Source organism: Leuciscus leuciscus (assembly GCF_965113295.1).
Source record: "Leuciscus leuciscus genome assembly, chromosome: 14".
Classification (NCBI taxonomy): Eukaryota; Metazoa; Chordata; class Actinopteri; order Cypriniformes; family Leuciscidae; genus Leuciscus; species Leuciscus leuciscus.
This window is the reverse complement of record NC_138738.1, coordinates 38,399,315-38,416,983: the sequence shown is the minus strand read 5'-3', so window position 1 is coordinate 38,416,983 and position 17,669 is coordinate 38,399,315. Positions and strand designations below refer to the sequence as shown.

Here is a 17,669-nt window from a genome sequence, read left to right as displayed (position 1 = left end):
AACGACATGAAAACATTGTTTATCGGCGTTGTGCTGTCTATTTATGTCGAATGCTTCGCTTGAATCAGTTAATCTAAATTAAACACGTAATAATAACTAAGCAACACTTTCAGAGTGACAGTTAATACAGGTATCTAGATATAATCATAACCAGATACAAAAATGTATATTAAATGTTAAATTAGATGTTAGTTTACACCATGTCCACTCATTTTAAATATCTGGGTTATTTTTGTCACTTTCTTTAATATCTGACCCTGACTTTTAATTAAACTTTGCACTCAAACGGTTGTTGTTTAGATTACTAATGATATTATTATTAAATTATAAAAAGGCAATGGTTTCAGACTTTTGGACCCAATTGTACTATATACATATATATAGTTTATATATTATATATACAATATTCTCTCCAGCCTGTGTATTTATGAACTTGCTTTAGGACCTTTATTTTGAATTTGTGAACTGGAAACAGACACAAAAAGACAGAGGTTTTCACTGTGTTCCAGACATTTAAAATACAGCATAACACATTCAACATCACGAGGATCATTATTGCTTTTGTATCTTTCTAAAAGCAGCTCGTCTCTCATTTCAAAAGTCAATAACTAGGCGGTTTTTTGAGATGATATTTTGCTCCTGTAATGAAACTGTTTTTCTGTGTGAAGGTGGAGGAGGCTGAGCAGGTGTACCTGCTGATGAAAGAGGAGTACAGGATCTCACGCAACGTGCGTCTCTCCTGGTTCCTCAGCCGTCTCAATCAGGTCGTTCGACCCAGTCCACAGTCTGAGCTGGTAAGAGACAGACTGGGATTATTTAGTGGTCGACTGATGGCTTTCCAATGCAGAAAAGGGTGACTGATAAGTGATTTCATTCTGATACACTTCTGTTCAAAAGTTTGGGGTTAGTAAGTGTTTTTGAAGTCTCTTTTGCTCACCAAGCCTTCATTTATTTGATCAAAAATAAAAACGGTAATATTCTGAAATATTACCATTTAAAATCGCTGTTTTCTTTTTGAATAAATCTTAAAATGTAATTAATTCCTGATGTCAACGCTGAATTTTCAGCATCATTACTCCTGTCTTCAGTGTCATATGATCCTTCAGAAATGTAATTTCTTATTATTATCAATGTTAAAAACATTTGCGCTGCTTCATATTTTTGTGAAAGCATGACACATTTTTTTCAGGATTGCTTAATGAATAGAAAGAACAGTGTTTATTTGAAACTTTTGCAACATTATAAGTGTCTTTTCTGCCACTTTTGATCAATTTAACATGTCTTTGCTGAATAAAAACATTAATTTCTTTAAAAAAAATCTTACTGACCCCAAACTTTTAAAAGGTAGTGTACGTTTAAAGATGGAAAATGAGATTGCCAAAGTCATTAAATGAAAGGAACACTTATTTGGTACAATATATACTAGCTGATAACAATAACCTCAAGATGGTCAAATATCAGCCTATTAATCTTACTTTAATAAATTCTGTTTTTATTATCTTTCCATGCTTGTCTCAGGCCTTCCTTCTATACCTTGAAAAAGCAAACAATAGCTTTCACCCAGATCAGTTCAGATCTTCATGGATCACATGACATTGTATCCCATCATACACACCCTGTGAGAATCTTTCTGTGTGTGTGTGTCTCTGGTCATGTTTGTGTTGCATCTCCTCAGCTGAAGTCAGAGAATGAGCTGGATGTTTTGAGCATCATCCCGAAAGGATGGCAGTCCGATTCTCCTCCCTCGTCCTGCTCGTGTCTGCTGGTTCCCTCCACACGCGTGACCTTCCTGGCTCGCAGGTACCGCTTCATCATCGAGCTGGACCTGAGCCCGTCCACCGGGATCGTGGTAAGAAATCGTCACCATCACATCCAGTGGCTTGTTTAAAGTGGAATCAACTCAATTTAAATTTTGGAGTAAATCATTTTAAAGCTACAACATGTAATTTTTTTCGCCGCTAGGGGTCGCTAACCTCTTACAATAACAAAGGTGTAGGTGGATGATGCATAAGCGGAATTATGGAACTTGTCGTCATGCCGATTGATCTAATAATGTTTATGGATGAGTGAATACATTGATGTTTTTAACATGACTGTGGAATGAATGAAGCAGGGCGCGATTGCTAATGAGAGACAGATATCAGCGTCACATGCGAGTCCCGCGGATAAAGGAATAAGGACATTTCATTCTATCGAACTAACTTACCCACAAATGCTGAATTAATACTCACACAGGTCAGTTTATTAGACGAATGAAACTTGTGAGGTAACACAGCGCTGTTTCACTTGCTCTACACTATCACACTAAACTGCATTTGAGTGTGTTAAAGTTATAATGTTATTCTATGTGTTAGTTTGGGTGTATGAGACTAGCGGTAAGCTAGATCAACATTAGAATAACATACTGATCATATTCTAACATTTCATCATGTTGAGCTATATAACATTGATTTGTTTTATGTACATTTCCTCACCTATACATTTGCCTCTGTCAAGTCGAAGTTAGTCGCGGACGCTAGCTCTCGGCATCTCGGAAACGCCACGCCGATATTGATCCTCATTTTAGTTCTCCTTTTGTCCCAAAGTCTGCTTGCCACGGTCCATAATGTTTGAACAAAACAACAACAGCGTGAGCGTGCCGCTTGACGTAACGCAGTTGTCCACGTCTGTCGCCATGGTTACAATGGCAGTACGAGCGGAAACCAGGGATAACGCGGATATTACGTCATTGACAGGCGACAAGTGAACAGGGACGAGCCATTATTTAAAATTGGAATTTCTCTGAAATTAAAAATCTTTGGGAACTTTTGGGATATTGTAAGTACACAACTGCAGGAAATAGATTTTTGGATATTTTATTACAAAATTATTACATATTGTACTTTTAAGAGTGCGGTGTCGTATGTTGCTTGTCTTCAGGATGACAGCACAGGAGAGATGATCTTTGACGAAGTCTTCCATGCTCTGTCTCGGTGCTTGATTGGTCTGGCAAAACCTTTTAAAGTCCCAGGAACTGATCACCTGTTCCAGCCAGAGATCTTCATCACTATTCTGGCGTATTCCTCCATCATTGGCCTTAGTTCTCATCAGGTCTGGATTGCGGGTCATTGTGAATCTATAGATGCACATTAGTTGAACGTGTTTTCTGACCGGCTATATGCCATGATTCTGCCCATCAGGTGTTGGTTCAGGGCTGTCAGCTGGACTGTATGGATTTGGAGCAGTTCTTGCATCAGATCTATCAGCAGCTGAGAGCCGTGGAGAGCAGCATCGCTGACGTCCTACAGCAGCAGCACAATCAGGCAAGAGCGCTTGTGCATTTTATACAGCCATGCAATAAGCAGCAAGAGGCCACACTGCAGTGCATTACAGCAATTTTACCAAAGTTAAATGCAACTTTGCCTAAAATTAACACTAACCAAGTGCCAAATGCGAGTTAAAATCGGTGTATGAAACGGTGTCACTCATCAGTTGGCCGGTAACATTTTTTTCAGTTCTGACAATGCATAAACGTGAACGACGCTCAGGACAGTTGACGGGCCAGCGCTGCATTGACACGAAGGTTTAAGCATTGACAATGTAAACATTCAAGCGCAAGAAGACGCCAAAGGGAGCTCAGTTCCTTCAGAAAGCTGCGTTCACTTACTAAACTGAGCTCTCTTTCATGTCTTCTTGCACTTGAGTGGACAAATTCACACAAAACTGTCAAAAAATAAAGAGTATCCTAGTAAACATAGTCGGTTATGTCTTAAGTGAATGTAAACAGTTGAGAAAGTGAACGCGTGTGTGTATCAGTATCAGTATATTAGATATTTGCATTCGCTCTTAAAGTGACAGCAGCCTAATATTCCTGCTGCTGACTGTTTTAATGTTAATCAAACAACAAAAGACGAAGAAAAAATCACTTATAACTTTTATAACTTTTGTAACTTTTTAATAAGGAATAATTAATAAGGATGTCTAATTTATGCAATTACTTAACATTTGCTTACTTTATTAAATTCCTGTACATGAAAAACCCGAGAAGCACTGTTTATTTAATTTGTATCTTTGTTATATTGTATTTATTTGTGCTTTTGCTTGCAATTTGATTATTAGTTCTTATTTTATTACTGACTGTTTACTTGTCTTTAATAATGTTTGTAAATTTCTATTAGTTAGTTAGGCTAGTAGTTTTAGCTGTGGTATCAAAACTGGAATAGAGAATTGTGAATGTCATTACTGATTTTTTTTTTTTTTGGCCTGTAAAAAATATTAATGGCCGATATATTTTCTTAAGTCACCGGCCTTTTGCATGTGTGGCAAAAAGTTAGTTTGAGGCCCTGGTTAAATGTTATTTATTGGTATGAAACAAAACTTAGCATCGGTAAAATGATAAAATCACTGAAAAATCACATTGCTTTCATAAAATTACAACAAGTGTAATAATGATAAAAGGCACCATTGTTCATTGTGCTAATTTTGCATAACCTCTCATATGTTGTTGCTTAATTAGTGTTCATGTGTAATTTTACAGTGTCTTGTCATACACTACTATTCAAAAGTTTGGGGTTAGTGAGATGTTTTTATTTTTATTAATACATATATTCATTAAGGATGCATTCGATAAATCAAATGTAAGTGGAGTAATGATGCTGAAAATTCAGCTTTGATCACAGGAATAAATTCCTTTTTAACATATATTCACATAGGAAACAGTTCTTTTAAATTGTAATAATATTTCACAATAGTCTTTACTGTATTTTTGCTCAAATAAACGCAGTCTTGGTGAGCAGAAGAGGCTTCTTTCAAAAACATTTATCGGTCTTATCGACCCCAAACGGTTTGTTACAATTTGTCACAAATTAGAATTTGTTACATTAGACACTTTAGGTCTAAAAAACCTCTCTCTGTATGTTCTTCAGTTCAGTGGATCTGTTTATCAGTCCTTCTCCAATGAGGCTGTGGAGGAACCGTCTCCGAGGAAGCCGGGGGTTTCAATGGTGACGGCAGACGTGGGGTTGGTCAGCATGGTGAGGCAGGGGATTCTGGCGCTGCAACTTCTGCCTCCAAACTCTGGTGCAGGTCAGTGTCTCTATCCTGTTCCCCACATGATGTTGAAATCCAGGGAGCATCACATTTAGGGTGTGTTCACACTTGGCATGTTTAGTTGGATTGAAACGAACTCCGGTGCGATTGCTCTGTTAGTGTGTTTTATTTGAATAAGTGTGAACGCTGCCATCCGAACCAAACAAGCGGACCGAGACGCTGAAAAGATGAGTGCGAACTCTGGTGCGTTTCGACGGAAATATGAACGCAACGTGGACCAAAGACATGTAAACGAACCAAAAACAGGACATGATGTCATAAGATGCGCCCCTAAAAAGGACAGAATGCTCAATCATACCTTTTTTTTCTAGTCATAGTCGCGACGTTGTCCATCACAGTTCAGGTCAGGCATCAGAACTGCGTCTCCTCGCAGCAGATCTCTGTGTGTGTGTGTGTGTGTGTGTGTGTGTGTGTGTGTGTGTGTGACAGAGGGATTCCTGCTGCTGTTTTGACTCCTTTACACATTTTATAAGCTCTTCACGAGTTCTCAGCTGGTCAGGATACACACATACAATGAGCACATTTAGCCCAGAACACAGCATTGTTCTTGGTGTTTGGTAATGTGAACGCTAAGCGGACCAGGACTAAATTATAATTTTTTTGGTCCAGACCAAACGAACCAAGCGAACTGAACTACAAGTATGAACCAGTACAAACCATTTATTTTACATTTATTCATTAGTTTTAATCAGTGCACCCAGAAACAAAATGTATTATACTATGAATGATTTTAAAGACGTCATTTACCCATGACTAAATGACACGTAAGAACGAAACAAAAGGTGGTCGGCTGCTGAGTGGGCAGTGTGAATGGTAATGCATAAAGCACAGTTAATCATCTTTTGTGTTGTCCTGCAGGTATAATAATCATCACAGATGGAGTGACGAGCGTTCCTGATGTAGCTGTGTGTGAAACTCTGCTGAACCAGCTGAGAAGTGGAACCATCGCCTGTTCCTTCGTTCAAGTACTGCTCTGATCCATTTTGACATGTTTATGTTCATTGACTGCCACAAATATATTAAAGCTCTTTACATTACCATTCAAAGAAAATGTTAAGGTCGTTATGACTAAAAACAAAGTTTTTTGAAGTTTCTTCTGCTCATCAGGGCTGCAATTTTTTTTTATCAATACAGAAAAAAAAAAAAATATATTGTTAAATATTATTACAATTTAAAATAAGTGTTTTCTATGTGATTTTTATTTTGAAGTGTAATTTATATCTGATGCAATGCTGAACATGTCACATGATCCGTCAGAAATCATTATAATATGCTGATTTGCTGCTCAAACATTTATGTGATTAAAAAAAGAAATATTTTGTAATATTATAAATGTCTTTACTGTCACTTTTCATCAATTTATTGTGTCCTTGCTGAATAAAAATATTAATTTCTTAAAAAAAAAAAAAAAATACTGACCCCAAACTTTGGAACAATATTGTAAATGCAGTAGATTTTGTTTGACTGTGTAACTGGTCTGTTATAAAGCATAACATTCCCTTGTGTTCACCTGTGTTTCCCTCAGGTGGGCGGCGCGTACTCCTACGACTGTAGTTTTGGCTACATCCCCAACGTGGAGCTGATGAAGTTCATCTCCATGGCAACCTTTGGCTCCTATCTGTCCATGTGTCCCGAGTCCGACTCGACCGGCGTCGAGATGAACGCTTACCACCGCTCCTTCCTCACATACTCCTTCCTGAGGACCGGCGAGTCCATGAACCCAGAGTACTACTGCTGTAAGCTCAACTCAGGCTTAAAGGGTTAGTTCACCCCAAAATTACAATTCTGTCAGTAATTACTCATCCTTCATGTTGTTTCAACCCCGTAAGACTTTCGATCATCTTCGGAACACAAATTAAGATATTTTTGATGAAATCTGAGACCTGTCTCACTCCTCCACAGGCTGCTAGGTAATCAATATCTGCCATCCAAGAAAAGTTAGTAAAGACATCGTTAAAATAGTCCAAGTGACTACAGTGTAATATACTTTTTGTGAGCAAAAACAAACAAAAATAACGACTTTATTCAACTCTTCATTTTCTTCTGTGTGGGCCTCTGTGCGCAGCGCTTCTGGGTTGTACGTCAGAACGTAGGTTCACTATTTAACACTAAAGTCGTTGTTTTTTTGTTTTTTTTCCGCAGAATATTTGACAGAATTTTCATTTTTGGGTGAACTAACCCTTTAAGAGAAGGTCCTGCTGAGTATTTCATTGTTTTAGCATTTCAAACTGTCCATGGTTTTTCTTGAAATATGTCGCCCGTTTCACACATACTCCGTCTGCAGTGCGTATGCGGGGTCTCATTCATGAAACATTCGTAAATATACGAGTAAATATGTGAGTGATTTGCGCGTAAAGAGACCTTCCCGAAAACTCTTCTCCTGATTCACAAATACTTCGTAAACGTCAGATGTGATAGTGAAATGTGTGTGTGTGTGTTAATGAATTCCAATCAGTCGTAAATGGGACGCGCGTGCACGCTCATTCTCAATTACCATAAATCCCCCCCATTAAATCTGACTGACAACTATATATGGGCATCATATTATGACACCAAACGAAGGATTTCAACATGTCTTCTCAAAAGCGAATGAAAAAGAGAAATTTCTCAGATGCAGAAATGGAAGCTTTATTAGCAGAAGTTCATTCAAAACGCCACATTTTATTTTCAAGCGTACATAGTGGCGTATCAGGTCCTTAAAAAAAGGAAGCTTGGCAGCATATATTACAGATGCAGTTAATGGAGTTTCATCTGTTAATCGAACAGTCCCAGAAGTGAAAAGAAAATGGTTCGACAAATAAACCCGATTAAGGTGAATTAAAATGCAGCCTTATTAATGAGCAAAACGTTCGGATGTTAAACGCACTATTTACGCGTGTCTGGGAGCAGGTGTAGATTTCTTTCGTACCAACTAACATTTGGAAAATACGAACATTTTAATGAATCCGAAAATTTACGCCAGAACCACTTTACACACGATTTACACAAAAATTCGTTCTGCTCGTGTTTCATGAATGAGACCCGCGGTGCGTATTTTTCCCCATACCCATGTTAACAGGTCAGAGCTTTCACACTGCACGCGGTTGCAGTCCGTCGATCCGTTCCAGGAGCGGTGCGTATACAGCAGTGCAGAGATCGTTTCCACACCGAGTCTATTTCTGCTGTGCTGCAAACGCTGAATTAAAGTGACAGCGCATGTTTCGTGGTCAAAATGAACACAGATTGACATGAAAATGTAGTAATTTCACCATAAATGCGTTTAATTAAATGAAATATAGTAATCTCACCATAAATGTATTTAATTAAATACTAGCCTACTTTTTTTCACAGTCATCTTTTTACTTTAAGACCGAGGTAAAGCAAAGAAAACTACAATTTACCTCAACAAGGCGACATAATGAACAACACTCGTCTCATTCGTGGAGGTGGAAAAACAAGTTCTTTGTGACATGCAAGATTTATTTGATAAAAATTTAAATGCAAAAGAAAAGGCATGAGAGTCGGCTGTTTTTGTCAATTTTAAGTTTTAATTTAAAATGTTTACGATTTTAATATAAGAACATGGCTAAATATTTGACCACTTGCATGAGCAACTTACAGTTTTTCTCGATTGCTTAAACACATTTCTTGAAACTATGCCTCATATTCTCAAAACTGTAAACACAAATCCATAACGTCTCACCCAATTCCCCAAACATCCTATTTTCAGGTCAAAATGAAGCTCTACACTCAAAACCATTCACTCTTGCTGAAAAAACAAACTTTGCCCTCAGACAGGACACACAAGCCCTCAAAATCACACACACTACAACATAGTCTAACACACTGGTTCAATAAATTCAAAACAACATTTCCAAAACTGTTAAGTTATGTTGCTTGTGGTTCCCCCCCCTCTCAAACCTTTTCACATGATGAACACAAGAGACACAACCAATGGATACATTGGCACATTTTTATTCATTCATGTACTACACAGTACAACACACGCACACACACACACACACACAAAAAAAATTTTTTTTTTTACTCTCTCCTCTAATTTTTTATTTATTTACTTAAGATTTGTGTGACCATCATATGACAGTAAAAGAGCACACACAAACCTTATTCTAATATGGAATTGTATTGGAATGGTAAAGAGTGTTGGGACGTGACAGGAGGGCCTCCATTCAAGGAGACAATATGATGAACACGTCTAAGAATGTTCCACTTGTGGTTGAAATACCATCATTGGCCTAGAATGATAACATTCTGAGAGTCAAGACTATAAAGGAGAAAGGATGCTTCACGGTCACACTCTGTGTCACTCTGTGTGACTGTACGACTGCTGGCCTTTTCTTGCAAGAAAATACACCTCATCAAAGACTATTGGAAATGTCTGTCTCTTATTCAGTGATAGAATTTTGTTGGCCAGCACTCCTCCCTGAAGGCTCTCGAGGCGACGGTAAAGCGACTCAAATTTGGCCTTACTCGTAGCCCAACCTCCCTCATAGTCATACCATTGACAAAGACATGGGCAACTAGAGTGGCTTGAATTTCAGCTGAGACTGCTCGTCTTCTTGCCCTTGCCCTTCGTCCTCCTCCTCGTCCTCCTTATCCCTCCTTGATCTCTTCCTTCGTGTCTTTCTGGATCCATTGTTCCAAAGCTCAATAAACTTATATGGGCCCTTTTATCTATCTATTGAAGGATCTGATTGATGTGTGTTCAATTTTGACTCCTAGTGTTTCCACCTGTGTAATTGTGTGCTAACTGAGCTGAAGCTGTGCTGACTTGAGAGAACAATATTGAATGCTAGTGCTTTATACATGACAACATGGTGTAGGCAATGAGAAATGAAGGGATTTGTGTGTAGAGTTTTGCAGTGACAGTTCAACAAATCTGACTCATGTGTCAAAAAAGGGAATAGTGTTTATAGTTTAGGGAAATGGGTGTGATTTTTGATAAATGGCATTATGGTTTTGAAATTTTTGTTCAAAAGCCTGGTTATAGTGTTTAAGGAATCGAGAAAAACTGTAATACAAGTAGAAGTAATGCATGGAATAATAGGCCTACGTTGTTTAAATTGTGTTCAAACGTGCATACGTCCATTAAAGAGTGTTTATGTGTACAAAGAGAGTCGCAATGCTGACAACACTTTTTTTTAATAAAAGTTGCCGCATAACTTCTGGATTTGAAATAAAAATAGTAAAGTATGTGTTTGTGGTACAGCCGCGGATCAGTTATGCACTGCAAACGCAGCATATGTGAAAGCACTATAGCGTATGCTGCTCCTGCACCGCAACACGCACTGCAAACGGAGTATCTGTAAAATGGGCGTGAGCCTGCAGTATCTTTAAAGTAGGAAATATACTATTATACTACAGTAGTGGCCAAAAATGATGTCCGGCCTAGGAAAATCAACATCTTCACCCTTTATTTGAAATTATTATAAATGTGTTAAACCTTTTCTTAGCATATTGTATAGTTGTGCTTGGAGTCAATTGTTTTACTTTTTTACTTTTACAATTGTGATTAAAAGTGTGATTTCATTACAATGAAATTGTGCCAACATCATTTTTGGCCAGGCTGCCATACAAATAAATTATGAACACATGCAAAAACAATAGAGAACCAAAAAAAAAAAATGAATAACTGATTATGCTGTAGTCAATGCATGCTGTGAACTTTTTGTTTTTCTATGCATTTTTTTGCATAGTAAAATAAAACCTGTAGCTGTAGTTTGCCAAATAATTGTGTCAGATGAATACCTTAGCCAAGTTTAGTGTTTTGTGCTTCCCTCATATTTAAAATATTTAAAAAATATGAAGTATTTTAGTTATCAGGCTAAATGAGATCTGAGAACCGCAGAAAAGGAAGGAAAGCATTCAGAGATGTTTGAGCGCTTGAATATTTCTAAGAGAGGATTGCTCTGTCCACTTAAAACATGTGTTATTTCACCATACATCATCAGATAGCAAAGCAATCAATAACAGAGCTCTCGGCGCTCGGTATCTCAACCCTGTCTGTGAACTTTCAGCTCTGCCTCACAATTAAGCAAAATTACATTCACATTACAATCACATTAGAGGCGGTTTCATAAATGCTCATGAGATTTGGTCAGAAGTTAGTCAAATGATTTTCACTCGGTCATCTGCTTATTTCCCTTTTGCAATGTTTAAAGATGCTGAGTCATTTTTTAAATGAACCATGTGACTGCATGGAACTGCACTTGATTTTACTTTCACTTATAAAAAGTCTAGATACATCTAGGATTTGATTGGCTTTGATTATATGATATATAAATCGATATATCTTTTATATATATACAGTATATATACACACACACACACACACACACACACACACACACACACACACACACACACACACACACACACACGGTTCTGCATACAGCACTGTAATGACTGACCTGTGTCATCTCTGTGTTTCTAGTCTCCCAGCACAGGCTGTTTAATGAACACCTGGTGTCGGCCAGTGGAAACCCCGCCTTGGTGATGCGCAGGAAGAAACACACCGAGAAGGAAGTGCATGCTGATTTGATCAGTGTGTTGTCTATCAGATTGAGAGAGGGATACACCATCCGAGAGATTAACATCACTAAAGGTACTTTAACCTCATAAGGTGTGGTATTTAGTGTTGAAATATACTTGTATAATGATCTTATGCAAATTACGTATTTAATGCGTTTAAAGGGATAGTTCACTTTGAAATTAATTTTTGGTATGTTTTAGCTTACCTCAAGGGCATCCAAGATGTAGGTGTCTTTTTTTCCGCAGTAGTTTCAATTTTGATATTTTTAGGTCAAACCGTTCTTGTCTGTCAGTCATATAATGAAGGTCTATGGTCATTATCTCAAAACACAAGCACAGAGTCCAAATTAAAACAATTCCCCGTCGTCCAAATTAAACAATTCCCCATCGTAAGTACACATTGATGGCCTAAGACACGAAACGAGCGGTTTGTGTGAGAAAACGAACAGTATTTATATAGTTTTTACCTCTTATACACAGCCATGTCCAAGTTATCTGATCTGACGTGTACGCAGACTGGTGCATAGATATATACACTAGATGTCGCCTTGTCTACGGCAGTTCATTGGAACGAATGTCTTTAAGGCGACATCTAGTGTATATATCTATGCACCAGTGTATGTGTACTTACGATGGGGAATTGTTTAATTTGGACGACGGGGAATTGTTTTAATTTGGACTCTGTGCTTGTGTTTTGAGATAATGACCATAGACCTGCATTATATGACTGACAGACAAGAACGGTTTGACCTAAAAATATCAAAATTGAAACTACTGCGGAAAAAAAGACACCTACATCTTGGATGCCCTTGAGGTAAGCTAAAACATACCAACAATAAATTTCAAAGTGAACTATCCCTTTAAAGGGGAAAGTACGTAAAAAAAATAAAAAAAGATAAAATACACCCTCTTAACCTATAGAAGGCATGTATTGATGTCACATGGTTGCATGGGAAAATACATTTATCTTCAGTTACAAAAGTGCAAGACAAAATTCACTGTGTTTAGACCTTCAAAGATTAAACAATCATGAACAGATCATGAATCATCAAAGCACTGTGACATTGCAATGCAGTGCAGCACGCTACAATGGACACTTCATTACCCTACAGCATCATCATGCACTCGTTCAGATTCAAATGTACCAGTTTAAATGTTTACTAAGCCTCAAATAGTTGTGGCACGTAATGTAAACTAATGCTACTGGTGCAGAGACTGTGAATGGGTTTATTATAAAGGCTGGATAGTTTTATACTACTTATACTTATACTTTATACTTCTCATGATGCATAGCAACACAGCTAAAAGTAAAAAAAAGAAAAAAAAGTTAAAGTAGCCTAATTTTATCTATTGAGACATGCCTTCACTAACTTACCGAAGGAGCTTCATCATATAAGGGCGTATACAAATATTGCTTATTTTTTGTAATTCCGCTTGGTGCCACTAGTGTCACAGAAACGACATACTTCACCTTTAAAGGTGCATTGTGTAATATTTAGGAGGATCTGTTGACAGAAACACAATATCATAGACATAACTATGTTTTCAGTGGTGTATAAAGACCTTACATAAAGAAGCGTTATATTTTTATTACCTTAAAATGAGCCATTTCTATCTACATACACCGTTGGTCCCCTTACATTGAAATAGCCAATTTGCGCCGCCATGTTTCTGACAAACGCGTTTCCTCACTATGTTGTTCTTCGTGCAAAGAAGCTAGCTAAAGTCAATGAATAAAACACTAGCCGCGTTTCCATTACCCTTCAAATTACGCAAATTAAAATTGCGAATTGAAAATACGCTTAATGGAAACAAGAAATTTTCGCAAAATCTCCCATTTATCGCAAAGAAGTTTTTACGCTCGCATGAGGAGGTTTTTCAGGCAATTTCGCAAAACTGCCATGGAAACAGTTTTAGCGCATTTACAGGTCAGCTGACGTAGATGACGAGATGTGTTTGGACAGAATACGAGACGGAGTTCTTTATTAAATTCATATAAGACAAAATAATTACAGGAATAATGGATTGTAAACCTCAAATAAATGCCACAATCAAGACCTTGAAGCGGATGTGAGGGAGAAACACCCAGAAACACCTCATATGTGCCGCTCACAAGTATAAAGGGTCTTTCCTTACCATTAATGCTTGGAAAACACACATACGTCTCCTTTGATTAATAATAATGACTAGTGCACTGGCTGGGATTGGTACATAAATCTTCCAACGTCCGTTGCCATGATTTTTGGAATGATTTTACTTATCGCGAGAGGAAAAAATGAAGTTTTAGTCGCATAACATCGGTTAATGGAAACGCCGTCATTTCGCAATAGTTTTTTGTCAACATTTAGAAAAAATCGCAAAAGTTTTGCGCAAATCTGTAATGGAAACGCGCCTACTGACACTATGATGAACTAGTAACAATAATATTTGCAATAACATAGCGTTTTACTGAATAATTAAGTAAACATCATTTCTTAATTTATCTTTGTAAAGAAACCTCATTGCTTAACTGGCTACTCTCTGCTGTCTCAGACAGCGACATCACTTCCTGTCGGCCACCGTAACTTCTGTTGGTTGCAATTCGCAACCTCACCACTAGATGCCACTAAAATTGCACCTTTAATGCAGCCTTGAAATAGGTTATTGGGATTTCTCAATAATCATGTAATCATCTCTATAAGGAGGAAGTCAGTTGGAGTTGAAGCTGGTCCTCCTCTGGAAGCATAACATGCGCATCGAGTACCTTGCCGTGGCTTCCTGGCCCCTGGATCCAATCAAACGCACCACCTGGGTGGAGGTGACCATGGAGGGCAGTTATGACATCCTCCATGACATCAGCTGCACCATGCGGAAACCAATCACAAGCCCCTACCGGACGTCTGTCATCCGTCGCTTCTGGAACACTCTACAGAGGTCAGATTTCTGTTTTAAACTCTGGGTTAACTTGAACAGCGATTGCAGAAGGAAGATTTTAGATACTTTGCTGTCAGTTTTAGTTTGATGCCAGAAAGTAATGTCATTTGTTCTCAACAGCATAAATCAGACAGACCAGATGTTAGTGCACCTGCAGTCCTTTAATTCTATCCCAGAACATTACACCATCCCCGAAAGCACAAAAAATGGTGTTCCTCTGTTTTACATCCCACCTGGATCGACCACACCGGTGAGTGAGCTCAAAATCATCGTATCAGAATGATTTCTGAAGGATCATGTGACACTGAAGACTGGAGTAATTATGCTAAAAATGCAGCTTTGCATCACAGGAATAAATTACATTTGAACATATTCACATAGAAAATACTTATTTTAAATTGTAATAATGTTTCTCAATATTACTGTTTTGGTGATATTAAAGGGGTGGCATAATGCCCTTTTCACAAGATGTAAAATAAGTCTCTGATAGGGTTGGGTATTGGTTGGGTTTTATCCGATACCAGTACCTACTCGGTATTTTTCAAACGGTTCCGGTGCTTAAACGGTTCTTAAACCGGTACTTAAGAAAACGAAACTGCACACAGTTTATCAAAAAAATAATATCTGTGTGTGTTTTCTGAAAAAGATTTTCTGATTTCTGATTAAATTAAAAATTGTGCTGATGTAGCCGAAAACACTTAAGTTAAGATAAAAAATGTGTCTTCTAATATTATTTATATATATTATATATATATATTATATATCAATTAGGCTATATTACATATTATATATTATAGACTTTTACAAAACAGAGAAATATCTGACACTGAGCAGAAATATTTAACACACAAAGTATAGCCTCATATAAATATACTTGATATACTTCATACTTGATATGCAAGATTTGCAGTTGGCATTAAAATACTAGACTTACCCGAAGAGGAACACTGCAGCTGAACTTGAACTTTAGTCAAGAATGTCAGAGGTTTTGGGTTCTAATCCGCATGCGTAGTTTTTTTAAACCGATAATGCTCATCAGTGGTTGTATATCAAGCAGGGACACTTTGTGTGCATTATATGTTGTGATTTCACCAGAACGAATAGATATGAGGCGCCCTCTAGGGCCTAAATCGAACTTCATTCACGCACACATAAAACGCTTGCATACACATATACTAAGTAGTCACACATACATGTATACTGCTGAATGCTCCAACTATATGAAATGCACAACGTCACATCTAAAGTCGCTCACGCACACACACACACACAAACCGCGCACATACTCATCTGAGACGCGAGCACACACACACACACACACACACACACAAACTCACGCACATACTCATCTGAGACGCGAGCACATCTCACACACACACACACACACACAAACTCACGCACATACTCATCTGAGACGCGAGCACACACACACACACACACACACACACACAAACTCGCGCACATACTCATCTGAGACGCGAGCACGCACACACAAACTCTCCAAGCACATACTCTTATATAGACGGCGCCTCATAAATAGATCGATCTCTGCAACGTATTGAAGCGCGCGTCCGAGTGCGGTGTGCGCGAGCCACAAGAGAAAAGAATTTTCAGCGCTAGATCGTCTCTTATTTAACAAACGAACGAAATGAATGCTCTGCTGGTTAACTGGAGATGTTTTGTTATTGGATCATTCGTGCCGCGAGATGTTTTATAGGGGCGGTGAAAAAAGTCAGGCACCGAAATCAGGCACCGAAAGTTTCGTTCTTATTCGGTCTGGTTACTACCGTTTACGTCGGAACCGGTTCCCTATCGGAACCGGGTTTCGGTACCCAACCCTAGTCTCTGATGTCCCCAGAGTGTGTATGTGAAGTTTTAGCTCAAAATACACCACAGATTTTTTTATATAGCATGTTAAAGTTGTCACTTTTTGAGGGTGAGCAAAAATGCACTGTTTTTGTGTCTGTCCCTTTAAATGCAAATGAGCTGCTGCTCCCGGCACAGAAGGCGGAGCTACGACAGCTTGTGTCCTGAAATTTTCAAAGACTTTTTTGTTTATGTTTAAATTTATGTTGCTGATGTGGAGTTAACTATCTTCTAGTCATTGATTAGCATATTCTGTCTTGATAATCTATAAATTGTGTTCCGGGGGCGGGGTTTATGTAAATTTTAGGGTTAGTGATGTCACTAACCCGGGAGGAATGTCATGTAGTTTCTACCAGCCGTTTGTTGTAGTCCTTAAAAAGCGATTTCTTTAAAAGCAAATATCACCCTTTGCTTTGAACTTTGAGCGTTGTAACTTTGCAGATGTTGTTTATGCTCAAACAGCAACATTACACACTAACTAAAGTTAGAAAAGAGAAATCATAATCAACCATCCCTTTAACATGCTAACCACAATCCTGCTCTCCATCAGGTCCTTTCCCTCCAGCACAGTGGCTCTAAAGACTCCAGCCAATCGCAGTTTGCCTCTTACTGGAAGCCAATCCTGTCCATGGACGCTAACTTCTGGCAGCGCTGGCTGCACATGCATCGCATCGCCATCATTCTGGAACATGACATGTGAGTGAACACAGCCTGGACCCGTCAGCGGTCAATATAGTTTAGTCCTGTTAATGTGGTTGGTGTAAAAAGAGAGAGACCTGGTTTGGAAATACTGCTCCATATAAAAAGTCAAAACTGACCTTACTTCTTACTTACCTTACTTCTTACTACACGTCTTATTTCGAACAATTCATTGGTGCGTGTTAGTCCCTTTCCTTTGCCTCTGTACAGATAAAACGTTGTCAAAATAATTCCGGTTTGCATGGACTGTAATATGAGTTTTTAAGGCCAGACAGGTAGTTTGTTGAGGTCAGTTTGTAAAGAAAGACTACATGCCTGCGCACATATATATTCAAATGCGCATACCTATAGACCTTATGTAGCCCCGCCCCTTTTCATCACTGCGCTCGTTGTCTTTTGACTTCCGGTCTATATTTTCACAGCGATCTTGCGTATTTATGAATGAACGGCTCGTTTTAAAATCTTCCCGGTCGACTGACATTTGTTAAGACATCTGCTTTAAACATTACAGTCCTCATGATAACTTTCGTTAACTTTACATTAATTAAATCCACTTCAAAAGCTAATTACTC

The 17,669-nt window shown here is 38.2% G+C and overlaps 1 protein-coding gene across 22 annotated transcripts in view; it reads left to right on the top strand.

Moving 5' to 3' along the window:
• The window catches only part of szt2 (SZT2 subunit of KICSTOR complex), a 121,892-nt gene that overhangs the window by 841 nt on the left and 103,382 nt on the right, over nt 1-17,669 (top strand). For 13 of the 22 annotated variants that reach the window (XM_082136087.1, XM_082136089.1, XM_082136073.1 and 10 more), the window contains exons 2-12: nt 669-794; nt 1,676-1,849; nt 2,920-3,090; nt 3,180-3,302; nt 4,905-5,064; nt 5,947-6,053; nt 6,614-6,848; nt 11,522-11,692; nt 14,301-14,532; nt 14,653-14,782; nt 16,949-17,094. In XM_082136087.1, the coding sequence (XP_081992213.1) occupies nt 669-794; nt 1,676-1,849; nt 2,920-3,090; nt 3,180-3,302; nt 4,905-5,064; nt 5,947-6,053; nt 6,614-6,848; nt 11,522-11,692; nt 14,301-14,532; nt 14,653-14,782; nt 16,949-17,094 (1,775 nt within the window). The remainder of the gene's footprint in view (nt 1-668; nt 795-1,675; nt 1,850-2,919; nt 3,091-3,179; nt 3,303-4,904; nt 5,065-5,946; nt 6,054-6,613; nt 6,849-11,521; nt 11,693-14,300; nt 14,533-14,652; nt 14,783-16,948; nt 17,095-17,669) is intronic. The other 9 variants (XM_082136084.1, XM_082136085.1, XM_082136079.1 and 6 more) reach the window with 1 other exon arrangement.